This window comes from Phaenicophaeus curvirostris, chromosome 3 (genome assembly GCF_032191515.1).
Source record: "Phaenicophaeus curvirostris isolate KB17595 chromosome 3, BPBGC_Pcur_1.0, whole genome shotgun sequence".
NCBI lineage: Eukaryota > Metazoa > Chordata > Aves > Cuculiformes > Cuculidae > Phaenicophaeus > Phaenicophaeus curvirostris.
The window spans coordinates 85,217,772-85,237,271 of record NC_091394.1 but is presented as its reverse complement, the minus strand read 5'-3'; the positions used below and the strand labels follow the sequence as shown (position 1 = coordinate 85,237,271).

Here is a 19,500-nt window from a genome sequence, read left to right as displayed (position 1 = left end):
CGCTAGAAGGGGATAAATTCAAAAAACCAGCCAGGACAATCCATCAAGGTGAGTGGGACCATTGTCACTCAGGAATACCCCAGAAACCCAACTTGACAGATGCAAAATCATTTCCCTGCCAATGTGCACTGCTGATCATTTGCCTTCATTAACAAAACAATGGCTGATCTGGAATAAAAGCCACATCCTGACTTGCTGAGCTCTGCAAAGATTTCAGTAGCAAAGTAAATCCAGCTTTGCACCAAGTATCAAGCCCTGACTTTATTCCTTCTGCAAAACATAAACAGCAGTGTAAATCTCATTTTTGCCTTTTATGTTTTCTATTTTTTTTAAGTAAAGTTTACCTCATATCTAATATACAGAAAACACTTGGGTAAAAACAGGAATGAAATAATCACTGTTATAAAGAGGAGGGGTGGCACACTTTCCCTATCCATCAAGCTCCAGGCAGTTGGCACCCTATAAATCAGAGGAAGCACAGAGGTAATTATAGAACTGGAAGCTGATTACTGTAAACATTCAGAAGTAGCTCCTAGTAAGTGGAAGCTAAAGATAATGTGAACATGATTACAACCACGAAGGAACTCTGCAGGTCACTTATGCCCCATTTTTTGTCTATTTCTTAAAACTAGGTTTTCTTACAAAGCACCAAGCAACCTAGTCCATCTAGCACCTTGTATATTAACAACCTGATAATCTGGTGAATTGTTTGTTCTCTGACAGAATTAGGGTTGATTTGACAACATTTGAATCACCAAGATCTATTGTGCATTAACAGCTACTGCCAGTCTGTTCCATCATCTCCATGCACCTTTTTATTATGTCTGAGGTGGAAAATGCCTGGTCGAAGAAGGGAAACCTATACTGAGAGAAGATGCTGACAACATGCAAAATAGGTTTTAGAGCCAGAGGCATTTATTTCTTCACCCTCAGGGCAGTATAGAGATAAAACGGTGTCTCCTCCACCCTTAATAGAGGCAGCTCCTTAGTGAAGCTGTATCTGCCAGACACATTGTGTTAGACCATAAAGAAATTACCTGGTTCCTGTGTTAAAGAAGTAACACCACTAGGATAGATGTAACACGTCCTTTGAAAGCCATACCTTCTTTCTTGCCCAAACATAAAAGAACAACGCTGGAACCAAGAGGGAAAGCTACTTTTCTGGCATCAGATTGTGCTCTGTTTCTGTCCACAAGCAGAAAGATATATAGAACCTGTCATTTTTATTCTACACACAAAATTTAGCTTATTTATGGCTCTAATCCCTACTTGATCCCTACAAAGCTATTTACCTCAATTATATGTATCACTGATAAGTTCTATAAGTTAATTACCACGAGTGTAGAAGCATTGCTTTTCATCCACATCCTCATGTTGTTATTATACAATCCTAAATTCTACGTGTATTCTGCATTTGAGGCAGAATTTTCAGAACTAAGACAATCAGTTTTTGAAAAAGCCATCCTTTTGTTAAATAAAGTTACCTAGACTCTTACATGAAATTATTTAGAATTTGTACATATTATGACCAAGAAGACAAGAGCCCCTCCACATGATTTGACCTAAAGAAAGTGCTACAAAAAATGTAGCTTTTGCTACCTGCCAGTAAGTTTCTCACCATGCTGTATAATCCCATGCTCCAAAAGTCTGCGGCCAAGCTGCTCTGCTTCACTTCGTGTCGTGGCCTCTCCTTCCTGGATCAGCCAGTCAATGAACTCCGATGCCACAAAGGTCCGTTCATACTTGACTCCTTCTTCTTCCCTGGCTTGCAGAAGAGTGTTTTCAGAACTCATCAGCCTGGTATGGGGAGAGAAAATTGGTAGGGAAAATGGTTCTTCAAATAAGCAACTTATTGTGGCAAATCTCACTGATATTAAGCAAACAGATGTGAACCTTTCAGTGACTCACTAAATCTTTCCTCAAGCTATCAATCTAAATTTAGGATGTGAATTACAACTGCTTTGTAAAAAAAATTAGGCTTTATATCTCTGTGTGAAGTTAATGATTTCTTGTTTTATCTCTAAACGAAAACAAGATTTTTCAGTTTCACATTTCTCCGGTTTAGTTCTTTCGCTTCTCTAAAAGTTTATGTATAATCACTTTGAAACAAAATTAGTCTAAAAGCACCGCATTATGACTGATGTGTTCAAAAAATCCTAATTAATTTTTACAGTTAGCAGGACTATGTCCCAAAGTCATTTAGATGATTTTGAAAATTCTCCGCATAAGATTTGAAGCAGATGCAGAAAAATTCAAGAGGAAGAAAAAAACATAGTTCTGTGGGTTTGATGGTTGGTAAGTATTTAGCATACGACACTCAGTGATGCAGCTGCAATCAGTGAAGTTACAGACCTGAGCACATCTGGGTCTCATAGTCTCTGTGTCTCTGTTAGCTCGGTGTAACACCAGAGTACAGATGTGTCACTAAATCTCCCAGTAAATGGCATGCACTTAGATTAAATAAACTAATAAAATTCTTCTCTGTTCAAGCAACCTACACAAATGGCACACTATTAAAAAAAAAAAAGTCTCAGTATTTTGTTAATGCAAAGGTAAGGCTGACAGTTTGAGAGAGAAGACAGTTTGAAAGAAGAAATAAGGACTGCTCACTTTCAATACAGAAGCCCACTGTTTTTTGTTTTGTTAGACTGAGCACCATAGCCTCCTAATTTACTAATTTCATTTTTCTTCATAATTATTTTATTTATTATAGTTTAATAATAGCACAAGTGATAACTCTTTCAGAATAACAACTCAAGAATGACATGGGTTGGGGTTTTTTCCATATCAGACTAAGTTCTCACCAGTATTTTGAAATTAAGGGCATAATTGAAAATTCTGGAAAATTCTGGAAACTTTGCCCTTCTGATCAAAAATTTGAGTTTGAATTTGAATCCATACACGAGCCAACTCTTTTGAAATGCCAGCATGTCCACATTTCATGAAATATAATGTCACCTCTTTTGGAGACGTCACAAAATTCTGTGCCATAAGAACACAGAGAAAAGCTGCATTTGGAATTAAAATGAGGAGGATTGACAGGACTCAGGTTTCACCTGAAAGATTTATTCTCTTGACTTTAACAAGAGCTAACCAGAAGCCTTAACTGTCTGGATGTGACCACCAGGCAGCAGATCATCAAACCAAACAAAGGCAGTTTAGCTACAGTTGTATGTCAGTGGCAGATGTAATGAATTGTTCATTTTGATGTTGGTGCATCCTTGCCAGCACCTATAAGCTGATTAAGAACTAAGAAAGTCAAAATCAGCTGAAGTCAGGGATGAGGCCAAAAGCAAGAATATGTGCCACAGGGGACAAGGCATTGGCTCCAGAACTCTTGCAAAGACTTCATTCTTTTTCATATTTTGATTTAAAAGCATCTGCATGCAGGGCAACATTTTGTCCCACACTAACCACATCTACTACAGACGGCACTCCAAGGGACCATCTTTAAATGTGTCTCTTCAGTATGCTTGTTTCCCCTCAGAAAAAAATAAAAACCCAAAGCTCGTGTCTTTTCATACCATCTGCTGCATGGTTACCCAGAACTCGTTACCCAGGCTCTACAGGCACTAAATAACAAAACATCGGGATTGTGTTAGTTGTTCTTTGATGAGTCTATAATTACTTGACCAGCTCATTGAAGTTGCAGATAGAAAGGTCCTTGAAAAAGAGATGCTAATTGTTAGATTTTTAAAGAGACACAAAAGAAATCTGGAAAAATATCAAGTGGAAAAACACTCAGCTTGACATTTCACACCCTTCTGCATGTGCCCAGAATAGCACTGCAAAGGATTTGGACTTGTGAACAAACAGACACGACAAACTGACAGTTTAACAAACCCAGAAGCAGCAATCCATAGGTTTACACTGCTAAGTGCAGTAAATCACTGTAACTCCATGGCTGTCAACAAAGCTGTGTCAATTTACACCAGCCAAAATCCCAGCCTTTCATTAGCCAAAACTGGATAGTGTCTCTACATCACACATTTTATCCTGGTTTGAAAAAAACATGAGACTACTCATGTGAGAAAATATTATTTGCTAAAACTAGTGTTACCCTGCATTAAGGGAATGTATTTAGCCAAACAGGGAAATTAAAACCCTTTTCAAAAGAAAAATTTAACCTTGTTTTATCTAAATAACCACACCAGGGGATAAATTTGACTTAACCACTGATGAGTTAAAACGAAAGTGATTCAAAGAATGCGATCTCAAAATTATCTGAATTATTTCCTGAACTTAAAACCATAAATCTACACTTGTTTCACTGTGAAATCTGGTTGAAAAATCTCAGTTGGAGTCAACATCTTAGGATGACTTATAACTCCTAAACTCGACTGCATCAGAAACAACAGTCCTGCGTGCCTGACCAAAACCTACTGAGAATTGCAAATGTCATAAAAATACAATGTCTGAGCAAGCAGATTTTTTTTTTTTAAAGCTATGAGAGGTCTGTGATGGACTTATTTAAGATTTGCAGGGAGTGTTTTGTTGAACAGGAAACATGTTTATCTTATTCAATGTATTTGGTCAGTCCTGCAGAGCATGGAAACTTATACTGTCCTTGGACCTAACAAACCATTCAGCAATTTTCAGACAAGACTATATGAAATCCATTAGGCTTCATGTCTAGTTACAAACTTGAAGTTCAAAGTATGTTCACAGAAAGGATTGCCAAAGTTTGCAATGAAGTGCAGGGAATCTGAACTGATTTATGATTTTCAGGGCAAATGAAGGGAGCATACAACCAGAGACTGATTTTTAATCTTCTAATTGCACAGGTCTAGCTGCTGAAGATGTCCGCAGTAGGTGAAGGAGGTAATGCCACAAGAGAAGAGAATTCAGGCTACAACGAGCTTTGTGGTCGCACAGAGGGAGCCAGGAAAAGGGAGCTTCTCAGCGGAGGAACAGCCTGAAAGTTCCCATGTCCCAGGGGAGAACACAGGGCATTTACCCAAAAGAGCTGTCCGAATGCAGGGAACCTGCGTAACACATCCATTCCTCTGCCTATGCAATAACCTGCTGGCTCTCCTGACGCATTCTGCTCATTTTACCCATTGAGGGTACAAATCTGCACGGATTGATGTTGGATAACACTTCCACAATTTTGGCAAGCACAAACTATGCTGGCTTCTGGATGGAACAGTACTCCAGCCCTAATGCAGTGGGTGGAGAAGAGCAGGAAATAGTATTATAAGTCTGTGTTAAACCAGCAAAGTCTAGTCAAGATCAGCAACATCTACAAAATTAAATACAGATTTTGAAAATATGTTGGATTCAGACAGATTTCCTTTGGCGTAGCTACATATCTCTTCCAATTAGGCCTACAGGCATTGTGATAAACAAGTTGAATATACTGGTAAGTGACTTCATGTCTATGCATGAATACTTTTCTCCAATTGTTGCCATTTAATAACTAGTTTAATTGCACTGAATTAGTATTTTCTTTCTCAACACTATCAGCAAAACAATGCAACAGATCTACATTTAATTGTATAAGTATTTCTGTAGTAGTCTGACTTTTAGTATTAGAGCTTAAAATGCATCCAATGAAACTGTGAAGATATTGCTAACAACTGTGCATGGACAAGGAATCTAAGGAAATCCAGGTGCACTGCAGGTGGTATTTGCTACAATAAACAAGGTGATGTCCAGATAGCGTAGGTATGCATCCTGACCTCCCATGAATATAAAATATTTCCAATGATCCATGGAGAATTTTGACTAGCTTTGACTATCATACTGTTTTTGAAATGCCGTGCATTTTTAATCTGTACTATATTTAGTACTCAGGGCTGGTTTTAAAAGTTTCTGAACCCTTTAGGTATGTTGCCTAGGAGCCACCCTCTCATGAGAAGGCAGTTATATTTAGATGTAGGTGCTACTTTTGGCATTAACTCCTTTTCCAAGGTGGGAACAATATATACTTTTATGAACATTTTTCTGCTTGTACAGCATTGGACAAACTGGACACTAGACATTGGTCTGGGGATAGTTCTCAATGCAGAGAAATGGATATAGAAGCAGACAGTGGTAGAAGAGAGTTTTTCCCACCATGGCTTTTTCATGCAGAGCATTGTTATCACCCTCACCAACAAAAAAATATTTTTCTCACAGAAGAATCAAAATATAAATATAGAAAACAAATAGAAAAAAGATTTGCAACTGTAGACACATTGATTGACTTTTCAAAGTATTGGCCAGGCCTGCAAGCCCTGTGTGTTACAGAGCCTAAAGGAGCAACAGCCATGCTTGGGAAAGCACAGATTTTGGAGATGGGTAATTCAATTCATCTACTCTAGCAGATCCAATGAAAGATTCTTTTCCAGTAGTGTATTTTCTTCCATCTTATGAAGCATTTTATTTTATTTTAAATAGTCAAAGTCACTGAATCTCAGTTAATTTTATACTATGGGTGCAACAAAACAAGTGGCATTTACAATTATTGGTTTATATTTCAATTTAATTGTTCCTTCACGAAACTGACCTTCAGACCTTTCTAACTTTGAAAATAATATTTATCACCAGCTTTTAAATTGGGATTTTTCGGAGCAATTTTTTCTAAGAGGGAAACAAAATTACTCCAGCTAGAAGACAAAGCATCTCCTGGTTGCTGCATGCTTCTGCTCTAACCAAACAGGACAGTGGGTGGGATTCAGTCTGGAGCAATGCTTCAAGCTTTTTGTTAAATAACATCTCACAACTTCTGTATTAGTTTGTAGTATATGCCAACATGCATTTTATTCACTCTGCTTGAAAGTACCATGTCACAACCTCTACATCCTGAATAAAATCATCACTAATTATAGATTGGGAAGTATGGTTAAACTGCCTAGTTATTTGATGGAAGCAATCCAGAGGGATATGCAGTATCTCAGCATAATCATCTGTTTCAAATCTTAATTAAACCTTCTTAGTTGGAACTTTTTTGAAACTGCGTTTAATATAACCTTTCTGATGTAGAAGCTTTGCAGACTGGAACACTGAAGATAAATTTCACCTATTATTTAAAATCACGCTTCCCAGTGAAGATAAGAGTCTCAAAAGATATGTAGCCATTTGTTCAGGACACGTTGACGTACTAAAAGTTTAGGTCTTGCGATAACAATTTTACATGGCAAATCATCCATTACTGATTAGTTTTACAGAATACAGTTCAAGGGGCTTAAAGTTTCATTGGGTTTTTATAAAGTATGTATTCACAACCCAGTACAGAAGAAAATTTCATTTTAAACAAACTGCTACAAGTGAACATGATAGGAAAGCAAAAGAGAGAGAGCAGGGTTATGAAATAAAGTAATGGGATTAGCCATAACCTTTACTACATGATTTAAAACCCTCTGACTATTCCAAAGTAGATTAACAAGTATCATTTGCCTCATGTGGTACTGTTTTCAACACATTAGGGATACTGAACGCAACATACTTTTCATACAGTCTTTGTCCTCTCATGAACACCTTCACCTCATTGTCCAGTGGAAACGTCCCATCATCTTTTCTGAAGCGGTAGAACAGTTTGACATCCTTGAATTCCTTATGCTCATCACAGACTGAAATGTAAAATAAGTTAAAAAAAATCTTCATATAGATGTCAAGGAGTTGAGGATCCATTTATCAGGTATTGCTGCTGAACTTACAGATAGGTAACCAAATTTCTAGGTAAGGGGGATAAATGTTCATCAGTTTTGTAAGCATTATCGCAAACATAAAGAGCAAAAAAGCATACTGTGTACCCAGAAAACCTTTTGACGAAAACAGTCTGTTAGCTTGTGAGTTTAAAAGGCCACCAATATAGAATATCCAATAATTTAAGTATTGGTAAACTTCTTAAAGTTACTTGTATCCATTGAGCAATGCCTTAGAAAAACTGAGACAAGACTGTAGAAACAGTTAAAATGAAAGCCTTTTGCCCTCTTAAAATTGTCTGGATTGTTCTGTGATGCCAGCCAGCTAGTGGTATCTACAATAGGAGCATATTGACAAATGCAAAATACAGCTTTGTAAGCGAGCAGCTGACAATGGACTCTCGTAAATGCAGAACAGAATTCCAGCAAGGGCATAAAATAATGGGAAAGACATCCCAACGAAGCAGCTCCTAGCAGAGTTGTCAGCCGCAAAGATGGGCTCATCTTCCACGCCAGAGAGGAAGGAACTGGTACCCTTTTCACATGACACAGGAGTTGAAAGGATGCTCTGAGCATCCTGCAGAACCTAACTAAATGTCTCTGAATTTGTCCTAGCTCACTTCACAAACTATTTTATTAGATTTCAATGCAGCACATGAAAATTTCAAGAAATACCTGCTCTATGTTAATATATACACACACATATATAAAATTTGATCGGAAGTTACAGTGTGTGATTGGATCCTGAGGCAGAAAAAATTCAAAGGCTGTTAAAGCTTTAAACAAACGTTCAACAATAAAACACTTATTGCTCAATTAAATTAAGTCACTCAGGCATCCACGCAACTCTTCACCGACATCTTCTCAACAGAGGATTAAGTAGTCAGATTTGAATGCCCTATAATTACTTTATTCTTTAACTATCTGCCATGAGTCCCAGTTTCCATAACAACCCAGAATTTTAATAGCTGAGCAGAAGCTGTAGAAGTGGCACTCATTCAATATGTGCATTTCTTCGTTTAATTAAGGTGCTGTTAATGTATTGCAGATAGCAGCAGTATTGCACATACAGTGACCTCTGCATAAAGTCAACATTCATCTGTTCACAGTTGCTCTGTTTTCCCTTAAAAAAAAGAAACAAATGGTACATTTTGCCTTTTTTGAGAGGGGTAATACTATACGCTTGAAATCAAGGCCTTGGATCTTCTTTGTTTGTGTACTTCCTAGTCTTTCTGTGCACCAAAAGGCAACTAAATGCTACTGCTGAATTGGAAGTCTCCTTTTCATCAGTGTAAATTGTTATTCAAGAAGCTGAAAGGAACAGATCCCAAACAGACAACAAGTTTAGGAGAAAATTAATTGAGGCACAGTTGGACAACTAACTTTCTTGCAGCTGTACCAGCGCTAATGTTTGTGCAGCTGGTGTGAGGGACAGGGCCAGAGAACTAATCCACATGAGAAAAATGATCTTTTTTTGCTGGCTAATTTTTCAGATGGGTTTTTCATCTGGGAAACTGTGCACTGGGGAGCAGGGAGGTGAAGGCAGTAGGGAGAGAGGCGACAGGATCCAGCTGGGGCTGCTCTGAAGGCAGGAAAACACAGTATCCAGTGACTTTCCTCCTGCCTTGTACCAACATGCGTAATGTCCCTACACACCTTTTCAGCCCTTCTTGGTCCCTCGGGACATGGGGGATCTTGTGGTGCAGTACAATTCAAGGGAGATGCTCCCAGTCTGTCAGGGAAAGGGTCCTACCTGTCCTATACTTGGTTGAGGAGCAGGGGCAGGATTTCTTTATTTCACAGCCATCAATAAAATCTAGCTTAGAACTTTTTAGCTGCTTATATTGTACTTACCATGGTGGATAATGCTGTGATCCAATAATTTCTGCACCAATTTAATTGCTGTCTCTCGGTCTGAGGCCTCTTTATGGTCAATCAGCCAGTCGATGAGCTCTTTGGCAACAAAGCAATTTGGGTACGTCTTAAGGTGGTGACGCCGATCTTTAATGACCTTTTCTTCATGCAGTCGGAGCCTGAGGATCAAAGCACCATATGAATATCACGTGTAAAGAGCCTTTGTAACTAGCAAGACTGGGAAAAGCGTGGAGCAGATGCACCCAAGCACAGGATGAGCTTTGCAGAAGCTGGATGGAAGAGGAACGGACTTGGTCACATGTCCAGCGCTGGCGTCTGACCATGAGGCAATGCAAAGCAATTATTCATTTTAACTTTAACCTTCATACTTGGAAAAACTGGTTTTCTGCCCAGTGGAAAAGATTAAAAAGATGAAGAACAGCACAGCATTCTAAGCCCATTAAAGTACTTCCTCTAGGTCAATTAAACTGTCAATAAATTGGAATTAATTTTCCTATATTACTGCTAATATGCTCCATGTTACTTTTTTATTTTATGGTATCATTACCATAAATTTTTTTTTTTAATCCCATTCGTATTTTTTTAGCTGTGTTTTCTTCCTTGGTCGGGTAACTGCATTTTGCCTCCAGCAGTACAACAAGCATAGCATTTATGATTTAAAACTCAGGTGCAAAGTTGTTTCAATGCAATGTTATCTAGCAAGAAAAAGTTGTCTCCTACTCCAAATAAAGAAGAACTGTTTTCTCACTTGTGGAACTGTTGGTAAATGCTATCAATCTGCAAAATCCCATCCATCATCTTGAAAGCAAGCTAGTTGGCTGGTTTTCAGATGCTTAGGTCAGAAGGCAAGATCCTGATTAGGGTATTACCTTGTTAGCAAGGGTTCTGGCATTTTGCATCTGTATGTTTAGTCTTTTTTCTAAAAATACACAAAATTAGTTACATCACTAAATTAATGGATAGAGATTTTTTTTTAAGTTTAAGCTTTCTGCTTTCTTGTTTTCATTTTAATTAAAAATGTTAATAGCACCGTTTTTGTAGTACCATGCCTATTCAACAGTTCTGAAGAAAGCATAGAAATCACAATACTTGGGCTCCTATCACAAACAGAAATATTGTCATTAATTTCCAAGTGGCCAGGATCCTACGTAGTAAACATTCTCACTGACTTCAAAGAAGTCCTGAATAATGCTATAATAATTGTAGAGGGTACAGCTATCTTTGTTTTCTAGACAGGGAGAAGCACAGAAGGGTGTTAAATGAACCTCAAGAAGCACAAAGCAGGAGTCCAACCAGTTTTCCTCTCACTGTGATTTCAATATGAAACATTCATTTTTCTGTAGAATCCAGGTAACGGAAAATTATTGGCTGAAATCAGTGAAGAAATTATTATTAGAGCATTAGACAAGACTTACATAGGCTTCTACCTAAAAATAGTAGCAAAGCCATGTTTTTGTTTTGCAGCATTTAGCCTTGAAGTACACTGGAATGACCAATCTCTGATAATGAATTCTAAACCAGTTGTGTAAACATTATAAAAAAATTATGACTTCTACATTGAAAATACTGATGAAACAGTACTATTCCAGAAAGAAGTGCTGGTAATGCATTGTGAAATTCTCTGAGCTAAAATACCTTTGCTTAAAGCATATTTTCCAGGTCTGCTCTAACAGTGGTTCCCATACTTAGAAAGAAAAGCCTACGCTGTTTTAATTATAGAACATGCAGTTATTGGTATGTCTGATGGAGCTTTTCATTTAAAATATATTCTAAATTCTGTTAATTTTTATCCAGCCTTATGTTGCACAATAATCAGCAAGAACACCACTAGGGAAGGAGTGTATAATACATACACAGACGGCTGGACCCAGCTTTCAGCCATCAGTGTTAAGTCTAAATGGATGGACTTCATCTCACATGAGAGCGCAATCTCCTTCTATGAAATTCTTTGTCCAAACATCATGTAGTGCCAGGTCTGGTCTGGTATTCCACAAACAAGTCAGCAGCCAAGCGCCCCAGAAAGGAGTATTTATGTCTTAAATTTTGATTGAAGGCTTTCCTGCAGTTGGTGGGCTTATAAATATTTCAAGTTCTCTGTTATGTCAAAAGACATGAGTTCCCACTGCAACCTTTTTTCCTTATTCAGAGCATTTATAAGGTCTGTTATATTTTTTTTGCCTATATTCATAAAACTCATAGACATTTCATTACCTTAATTATCTCCACCCACTTGCTAAAGTGGATCCAAATTTGCTAAGAGGTTACAAACACATTAAGTCAAACAGAGCATGACCACGTAAGCCTCAAGAAACCTGAAAAAACAAATTTATCCACAATTTCCAAATAGGAGTGGGAACTTCCCCTGCAGTCTAAAGCAATTGTAAGGATACTGAATTATGTCCAGGCTAATTTACTTGGAATAAAGAGCAGAAAGGGAATTCAGATTTTCTCCATGGTGGTGCATGCTGTTCTTTCTCTCAGGGTTCCTTCACCTCCACAATCCTGCTAAAAATCAAACTATATGGAGGAGAAGTAGCTCAATAAACTGAAATTGTACCTGGTATAGGTATAAACTACAAATATAAAAGCCTCGGGTAAAGTTATTGAGCATATATTGCAGCATGCCAATCAAAAGTTTAGGCAGGAATTCTAAAAATATGTCCTTGTTCAGAAATACTTATCAAGAGCCAAATCACATGGAATAAAAAGGGAAAAAAACGTAGTGGTCAATGTAGTTATACACTGGAATCAATGTTCAAGTGAAGTGGTAAATTCTTTATCCCTTGTGATTGGGAAACAGGCTCTCAACAAAAGACTTTGATGTTTTCTGCTTAAGTATTGTTAATCATTTATCGTAAGCTAGTCTGCATGATGATTGGAAAAGACCTAACTTGATACCAGTCACACTTCTCTTGCTAAAAGTTTTTCTCAAGGAGAATTAGCTCCCTGACAAACCTTGACCAGTTTGAGGGCAGAAGAGGGAAAAGTGAGATGGTGAACAAGGCGTGATGGGAGGACACCTCAATTCCACAAGCCTTTAAAAAGTTGTCCTTCTTTCTACCACTTAATAGCCTAATGCCAGAAAACAATCCTGTGTACACCAGTACATCATCTGTATGTAATTCCGTGTATTATTCAATATTATCTGCCAAATTTTGCCCTTGTGGCCGCAGTCTCCCCTACCTGCATAATACAATGTGAGAACTAAAGCCTTTGAGCAATTCCTTTGGAACTGTAACAGGCATATGCAATCCTTGAGTATTTACAAATTGATATCCATGGCTATTATTCATGCTTGCAACAAACGCAGACAGTCTACCTTTGTAAGCATGTGTGCCACAATAGTTTTCGTGGGGGCTTGTCTAAACAGGAGTTGCTCCTAATTAACATGTAAGGGGCTCTTCCTCCAAACTTAAGTGCCTTCCTCCTTTGTAGCATGGAACAACCTACCCAGAACACATTGCTCCTGCTTTGCAGGAAACACGCTCAGAGTTAATCAGGAACAATGTCATTTGTTGGGAGGTCATTAGGCATTTTCTTTGCCCACTGTCAGAAAAGTCATGATAATGGAAAAATCAGAATCTTTGCCTAGAAATGAAAGACCAGGCGCTACCTTCGGAAGAAATCGCCCTTGCAGTGACATGAAATTTACATTTTGCTTTACACCAGGGAAATTATGCATTTTCAATTTTCTTGCATCTTTCTCTGAAACAACCAGTAAGGATTTTGCAAAGGCACTGCCTGCAAGCTAGTCTAGCTTTCCTTTTAAATCCTGCTGGCTGAAAACAGTAATGATGTCACTAACTAAACCATGGTCCAAATATCTCACCCAGCTATTTCCCTCTATTAAGCCTAGTAGTTTGTGCTTGGCTAATACAGATCTTGCAGAGCACCATCCAGTCCCGATTTCTGTGCATGAAAAGACAAAAAGCCTCACACTTTTCTTGGTAATTTTCTGAATAATTCATCTACCATTTCCTAGTACATCCTATGTAATCCCTATGTTTATCTTAGCAAGACTCAGTAAAAACATGCAAGGAACACATTTGTTCCTGACACTGGATAGACAACGCAGTATGAAGACTTTCATATCGTGCTCCACTCCTTCACCTCTTTTAACCTTCCTGAAGCAATCATACACATACAAACACACATACACATACATGCATGTATCATAGAACAGTTTGCATTACAAGGGACCCTTTAAGGTCATCCTGTCCAATCTCTCTGCCACGGGCAGAGACATCTTCAACTAGATCAGGTTGCTCAAGCTTCGTCCAACCTGGCCTTGAACACCTCCAGGGATGGGGTTTCTACCACCTCTCCAGGCAACCTGTTCCAATGTTTACCAGCTAAATTGTAAAAAAATACCTCCTTATATCTAGTCTAAATTTCCCCTCTTCCACTTTAAAACCCTCACCCCTTGTCCTATCACAAGAAGCACTACTTAAAAATCTGTCCCCATCTTTCTTATAATCCCTTTAAGCACTGAAAGGCTGCAATAAGATCTCCCTGGAGTCTTCTCCAAGCTGAACAACCCCAACTCTCTCAGCCTTTCCTCATAGGAGAGGTATTCCATCCCTCTGATCATTTCTGTGACCCTCCTCTGGACCCACTCCAAATGGTCTGTATCTTTCCTGTGCTGAGGGCTCCAGAGCTGGATGCAGTACTCCAGGCAGCACCTCATGGAGAGGCAGAATCGCCTCCCTCAAACTGCTGGCCATGCTTCTTTTGATGTAGCCCAGGATATCACTGGCCTTCTCAGCTGTGAGTACACATTGCTGGCTCTTGCTCAGCTCTTCATCCACCAGTACTGTGAAATCTTTCTGTCCAGGGCTGTGCTCATTCCCTTCACCACTCCAGCCTGTATTGATACAAATGATTGCCCCAGACCAGATGCAGGACCTTGCACTTGGCTTTACTGAGATTCGCAGCCTCACTTCTCAACCTTGTCCAGCTCCCTCAGGTGTGTCAACCGCACCACTCAGCTTGGTGTCTTCTGCAAACTTACTGAGAGTGCACTCAGTCCCACTGTCTACATCACTGATGAAGATATTAAACAGTACTGGTCCCCATACAGACCCCTGAGGGACAACACTTGTTGCTGATCTCCATCTGGACATTGAGGTGTTGACCACTACTCACTGGATGTGACCATCCAAACAATTCCTCATCCACCAAACAGTTCGTCCATCAAATCCATATCCCTACAATTTAAACAGAGGGATGTTGGGGGGAATCATGTCAAAGGCCTTACAGAAGTCCATACAGATGACATACATAGCTCTTCCCTTGTCCACTGATGTAGTCACTACATCACAGAAGGCCACCAGGTTGGTCAGGCAAGACTTGCCCCTAGTGAAGCCAAGCTATATATAGATAGAGATATAGATATAAATAGGGTTAGAGATGATAGACAGAGACAGAAGTATAGGTATGTGCGCGTCCATATTTGTATATGGATATTTGTATGATATGATACGTTTGTATCTATCATGTACCATGACATATATTGTATACCATATATATTATATATATATATCATCTGTATCACAGAATAAATCATTATAGAACAAGTTGGTATTTTTTTAAATGAAGAACAAAAAATGGAGATTCCTAGCAGAATTTACTAGTTACTGAACAATATACACTGATGTTATAATTAGTCATGGCACAAAGTACATCCCGTCCCAGAGGTCACAAAATTTGGTTGTTTTCTGAACATAAACATGTACCTGTCTACGGCACAGTAGACAGGCATCTTAATAAAAGACAGCATTTCCCGAAGTATCTCAGTAACTAAGAATCATAGAATCATAGAATCACTAGGTTGGAAAAGACCCACTGGATCATTGAGTCCAACCATTCCTATCAATCACTAAACCATGCCCCTCAGCACCTCATCCACCCATCCTTTAAACACCTCATGATTCCCACTGAAAGTTAAAACTCACAGGTCAGTGCAGACCCAATTCATTACAAAACAAGTGAGCATACAGTGACATTTATGTATATGTACACACCCAGGAATATACGGAACTAGCTAAAATGTCCTTTACACTAAACTTCTGCCTCTGCACTGTCAGCAAAAAAATTAAAATAGGCCACTGATGATACAAACTTTGTACACAGGGGAGATAACGAAGGTACTCTGCAAATGCAATGTATATTGCTGGGACAAGCATTTCCAGCCAGGCTTGCCAAGTCTCAGTTGAAGTGTCAGCGGTTCACTGCTGCCTGTTCCTTTTTCTATTTATGCCTCAGCTCTGCAATCACTTAGTTCTGTTACTTGATATTCACAGGAGCTAAAATACCCTTTAAGACATGGGGTTGCACTGGAAACAGCATGAAGATCTTTCTGTGTTGGTAGCTGTGGCAGAGGAGGAATTCTACCATCTGAAATAAGGTTAGAGAGGGTGTCTTCAAAGCATCTCCTGATATCAGTTTTCATCCCTGTGTTTATCTCCACTTTCTTTGCCCACAGTCATGTAGCCAGCATGAGGGGATAGCAGAATGCAGAGGCAGATAGAGACATTTCAAATAAACCATCTCTTGGTGCACTGCGGAGGGATGCCTGAAGCTTCCAAAGAAGTGATGGTTCACCAGTGCTCCTGTAGCCTTAAATAAAACATCGGCTCTGCCTCTTATATGAAGTCCTTTTTTATGAATTCAGAAAGTAATAAGGTCAGCGAGCCTGAAACCGAGTATGTACAGGGACATCTCCAATACTCATAACATGTTACTAACACCGGCAGGGGTCAAAGCAAGCTCTGGGGAACAGACACAGACAGGGCTCAGGCTTTAGAATGAGATTAAATGACGTGTCTTGGAGACACTCTTTCAGCCCAAACATTAAGGGCAGAAATTCAGACCCACAGCCTCCCTTGTGACTGCTCTAGACTGCAGAGGATATCAGATCTGTCATAAAACTAGACATCAACTGAAAAAAACAAGTTTGGATTTTTAAGCCTCAAAGCTTTATAATCTAAACAAGACAGCATAAACATGGTAAAACAGTAAATGTAAATAGGTTCTTTAGATAACTTTTATATCAAGTTTCGGAATGTTTATGATGGTATTTTTCTAGAGTTTGACCCTGTAGGAGAAAGGAACATGATATACCCACATGTGAGGGCAGTCTAACAGTATCACCAAAACAAAACAATATTTGTTCACCTCTCTTTCAAGAAGCAGGAAAACTCAGCAACTTGTGAGGAAACAGATTTAACGACACTTTCTCCTTGTGTCCATAGAAGGCTGTGAAGTGGCTGATCTCGCTGCCTGCCAAGCCATTTCATTTTCATTTCACTTTTAATCAAAATGCATACAAACATGAATAATACTTTCAACTGCTTGCACACCTGAATCTTGAGAGCTTCTCTCTTGCTGGAAAGCATAAAACTGGGATTTACAAAGACAAAAACAAAATGCAGGCAAGTCATTACTTCATCTGTCCCTAGTCATAAGGAAAGTGGAAGTCTGCCTGTCTCACTCTGGCCGCTTGCTTTCTGGGCTAAAGCTGTCAGAACTCAGAAACTCACCGTTCTCCTTCTCTGCAAGGAAGTCAAATATAATTGTGCACACATAGGATGGATGCATGCAGATCGAGGTCTATGTGATACTATTGTGTGGATCCCCAAAAGAACCAATGTACTTTTCACTGAAGAAGCCGTCTTAGCTTATGTTCATCAACTATGTTTTATTCACATTATTTTCCTCTGTCTCCATTGCATGGACATTGTTAGGCTTATGAAATCAGTGAGTCCTCTGTGGATTAATTTTCTTGGCAACATCTTCCCAAATCTAAACTGAGGAGTTTAGCTGTAAACTAATAAAACTTTGAAGTCAGACAAGAAGCCACAGGCAACTGTTGTTATAGACATCCCCTGACTGGATTAACACAGTAGCCAAAAGCCCACCAACTCCTATGGACTTATACTGAAAATCGCTGTCAATAACGACAGTACTTTACAGATAGAAAACAGAGAAAGGAGGTCTAATAGGAGATCAGTGAAAAACAATACAATTTGTGTCATGGAATGCAAATTTATCATCTCAGTAATAAGGCTGAGAGAGGTGACTGTTCCTTTGAAATGCTAAATGAGCTAAACTGAGCAAATACTGGTCTAACAGCCCAAGCCCTACTGCTACAGCTACTCCTGCTAGCACTGCCATTCAGGAACTTGGAGAGACAGACTGGAAACTGGGGAACAGGATGCTGGTCTGCATCACTGGAGTCAAGAAGAGGGGGCTACAGCAAAGACACAAAGGGTTATGGGTGCCAGAAAGCTCTGCTGTATGACAACCACTCTCCTGGATGCACATTGCACCCCAAGAGGGCAGGACCAAAAACAGCCACAGGCTGAGGTCCCTCGAGCACCAGACGTCTTTTTACACCTATCCACAGGAAAAAGCAGCATATGACCCTGCTACGCTCTCGCACAACATGCAGCAAGTGGAAGACTTCCTGAGAATGAGGAGGTCTTTCTACCCACCCATCTCCTAGCACATCAGAGGAAGAGCAGATCTGTAACACATTGAAAGCACTACAGTACTGAACAGGTTTGCACTGGAAACAGTAAAAGGTGTTGTCATCTGCCACAGGTAACGGAAGAAATCCACAGAAGAACTCAAATTAGTCATGTGCATTATCTCAAGTGCAGTTGTGATATTTCTCCCACCCAGTCAATGAGCGACAGTTTTGCTGAGAAGTTTTACGGCTTTGGGTAACCCCTGATCTCAGTCTTTCCCAGTATCGTTGCTCTCAGCCTGAGCAATGCAGATCTGCAGATCTTCTCCCCAATATTTTATGCTACTTATATTCTCTGCACTCCTTTCAGTGATCCTTAGCAACTCTGCTCAAAGATAGAAAAAAAAATTCTGCCTTCATCATTAATAATACATCACACTGCAGTAATATCTCAATAGCTTTTAGCACTTGCTTGCTATCTCTACACAAAGCTGTTAACCAATTACTGTGCTGTGTAATCATGAGTGTCATGAAGCACAAATATCCAGTACCTGACAGGTAATTAACTGAGTAATAAAATACTTAGTGCTATGTACTATTATTAACAAACCCAATTTTAAATTGATGCTGTGATTCAAGACTTCTTACTCACTTCCAATAAATACGTAAGTTTGCCTCTAAAATTAGTATAGATGCATTAGTCTTTCAGTATACAGTACATTGTAGGAAAGCCATCACACCTTGTTTATCTCTTCCCATTCCAAATTAACAGCTTCCTTTTTTTTTTAATGTTTTGTATAACTGCATTACAGGGCTTTGTTTTTATTTTTAAGGAAACTGTGAAAGCATAATGTGAAAAAATACTGACTAGAAAATGCACTCTGCATTGAATTTCTTTAAATAAAACAACAGTCTGACCATATTTTGGCACCGATTCATACTTTTTTTGCCTCCTACCTACGGCTGTCTATACTACAATATGCAGGATGTTACACTGACAGAAGACATGACTGAAGGGAGTTCTTTCCACTGTCTTCTAGAAGTCTGTTGAAATCCAGTGGGTGACCACTAAACTACAAAATAAAACTGGAACTGATGCAAATTTTTAAACACTGAAAATAATGATCCATTTGACTGGATCACCTAGAGGTGATCAAATTGTGTATGGATGACCTTCACAGTGAAAAAATTCAAATGGAGGAACAGATAAGACTCTAAATGCAAAGTTGTGCCCTAACAACAAAATGCTCTGCTGAAAACTGAGAACTTAGAGGTTGAAAGCAACAGACCATAAGAAACAGCTGAATTTGTAGTAGCTAAACTTCACAGACTACAGGCTATCATTACAAAAACCAAAGACAATCATGGGTTGTACTGAGGTGTTTTCAGAAATGATAGAAAATGCAGTTGTTCGTGTCATTGTACATGACACTACAGGACATCACCGAAATAATGTATATTGTTCATGACATCTTCATTCAAGAACAATAAGTTCAAAGAAACGCAATGAAGTAGCACTATGCCAGT

At 39.0% G+C, this 19,500-nt stretch overlaps 1 protein-coding gene across 1 annotated transcript in view; it reads right to left on the bottom strand.

Annotated features, from left to right (window-relative positions):
- DEPTOR (DEP domain containing MTOR interacting protein) overlaps positions 1 to 19,500 on the bottom strand; it is a 78,761-nt gene that overhangs the window by 38,370 nt on the left and 20,891 nt on the right. The window contains exons 2-4 of the mRNA XM_069854585.1: positions 9,483 to 9,661; positions 7,430 to 7,553; positions 1,619 to 1,797 (exon numbers count right to left, since the gene is read on the bottom strand). Of these exons, the coding sequence (XP_069710686.1) occupies positions 1,619 to 1,797; positions 7,430 to 7,553; positions 9,483 to 9,661 (482 nt within the window). The remainder of the gene's footprint in view (positions 1 to 1,618; positions 1,798 to 7,429; positions 7,554 to 9,482; positions 9,662 to 19,500) is intronic.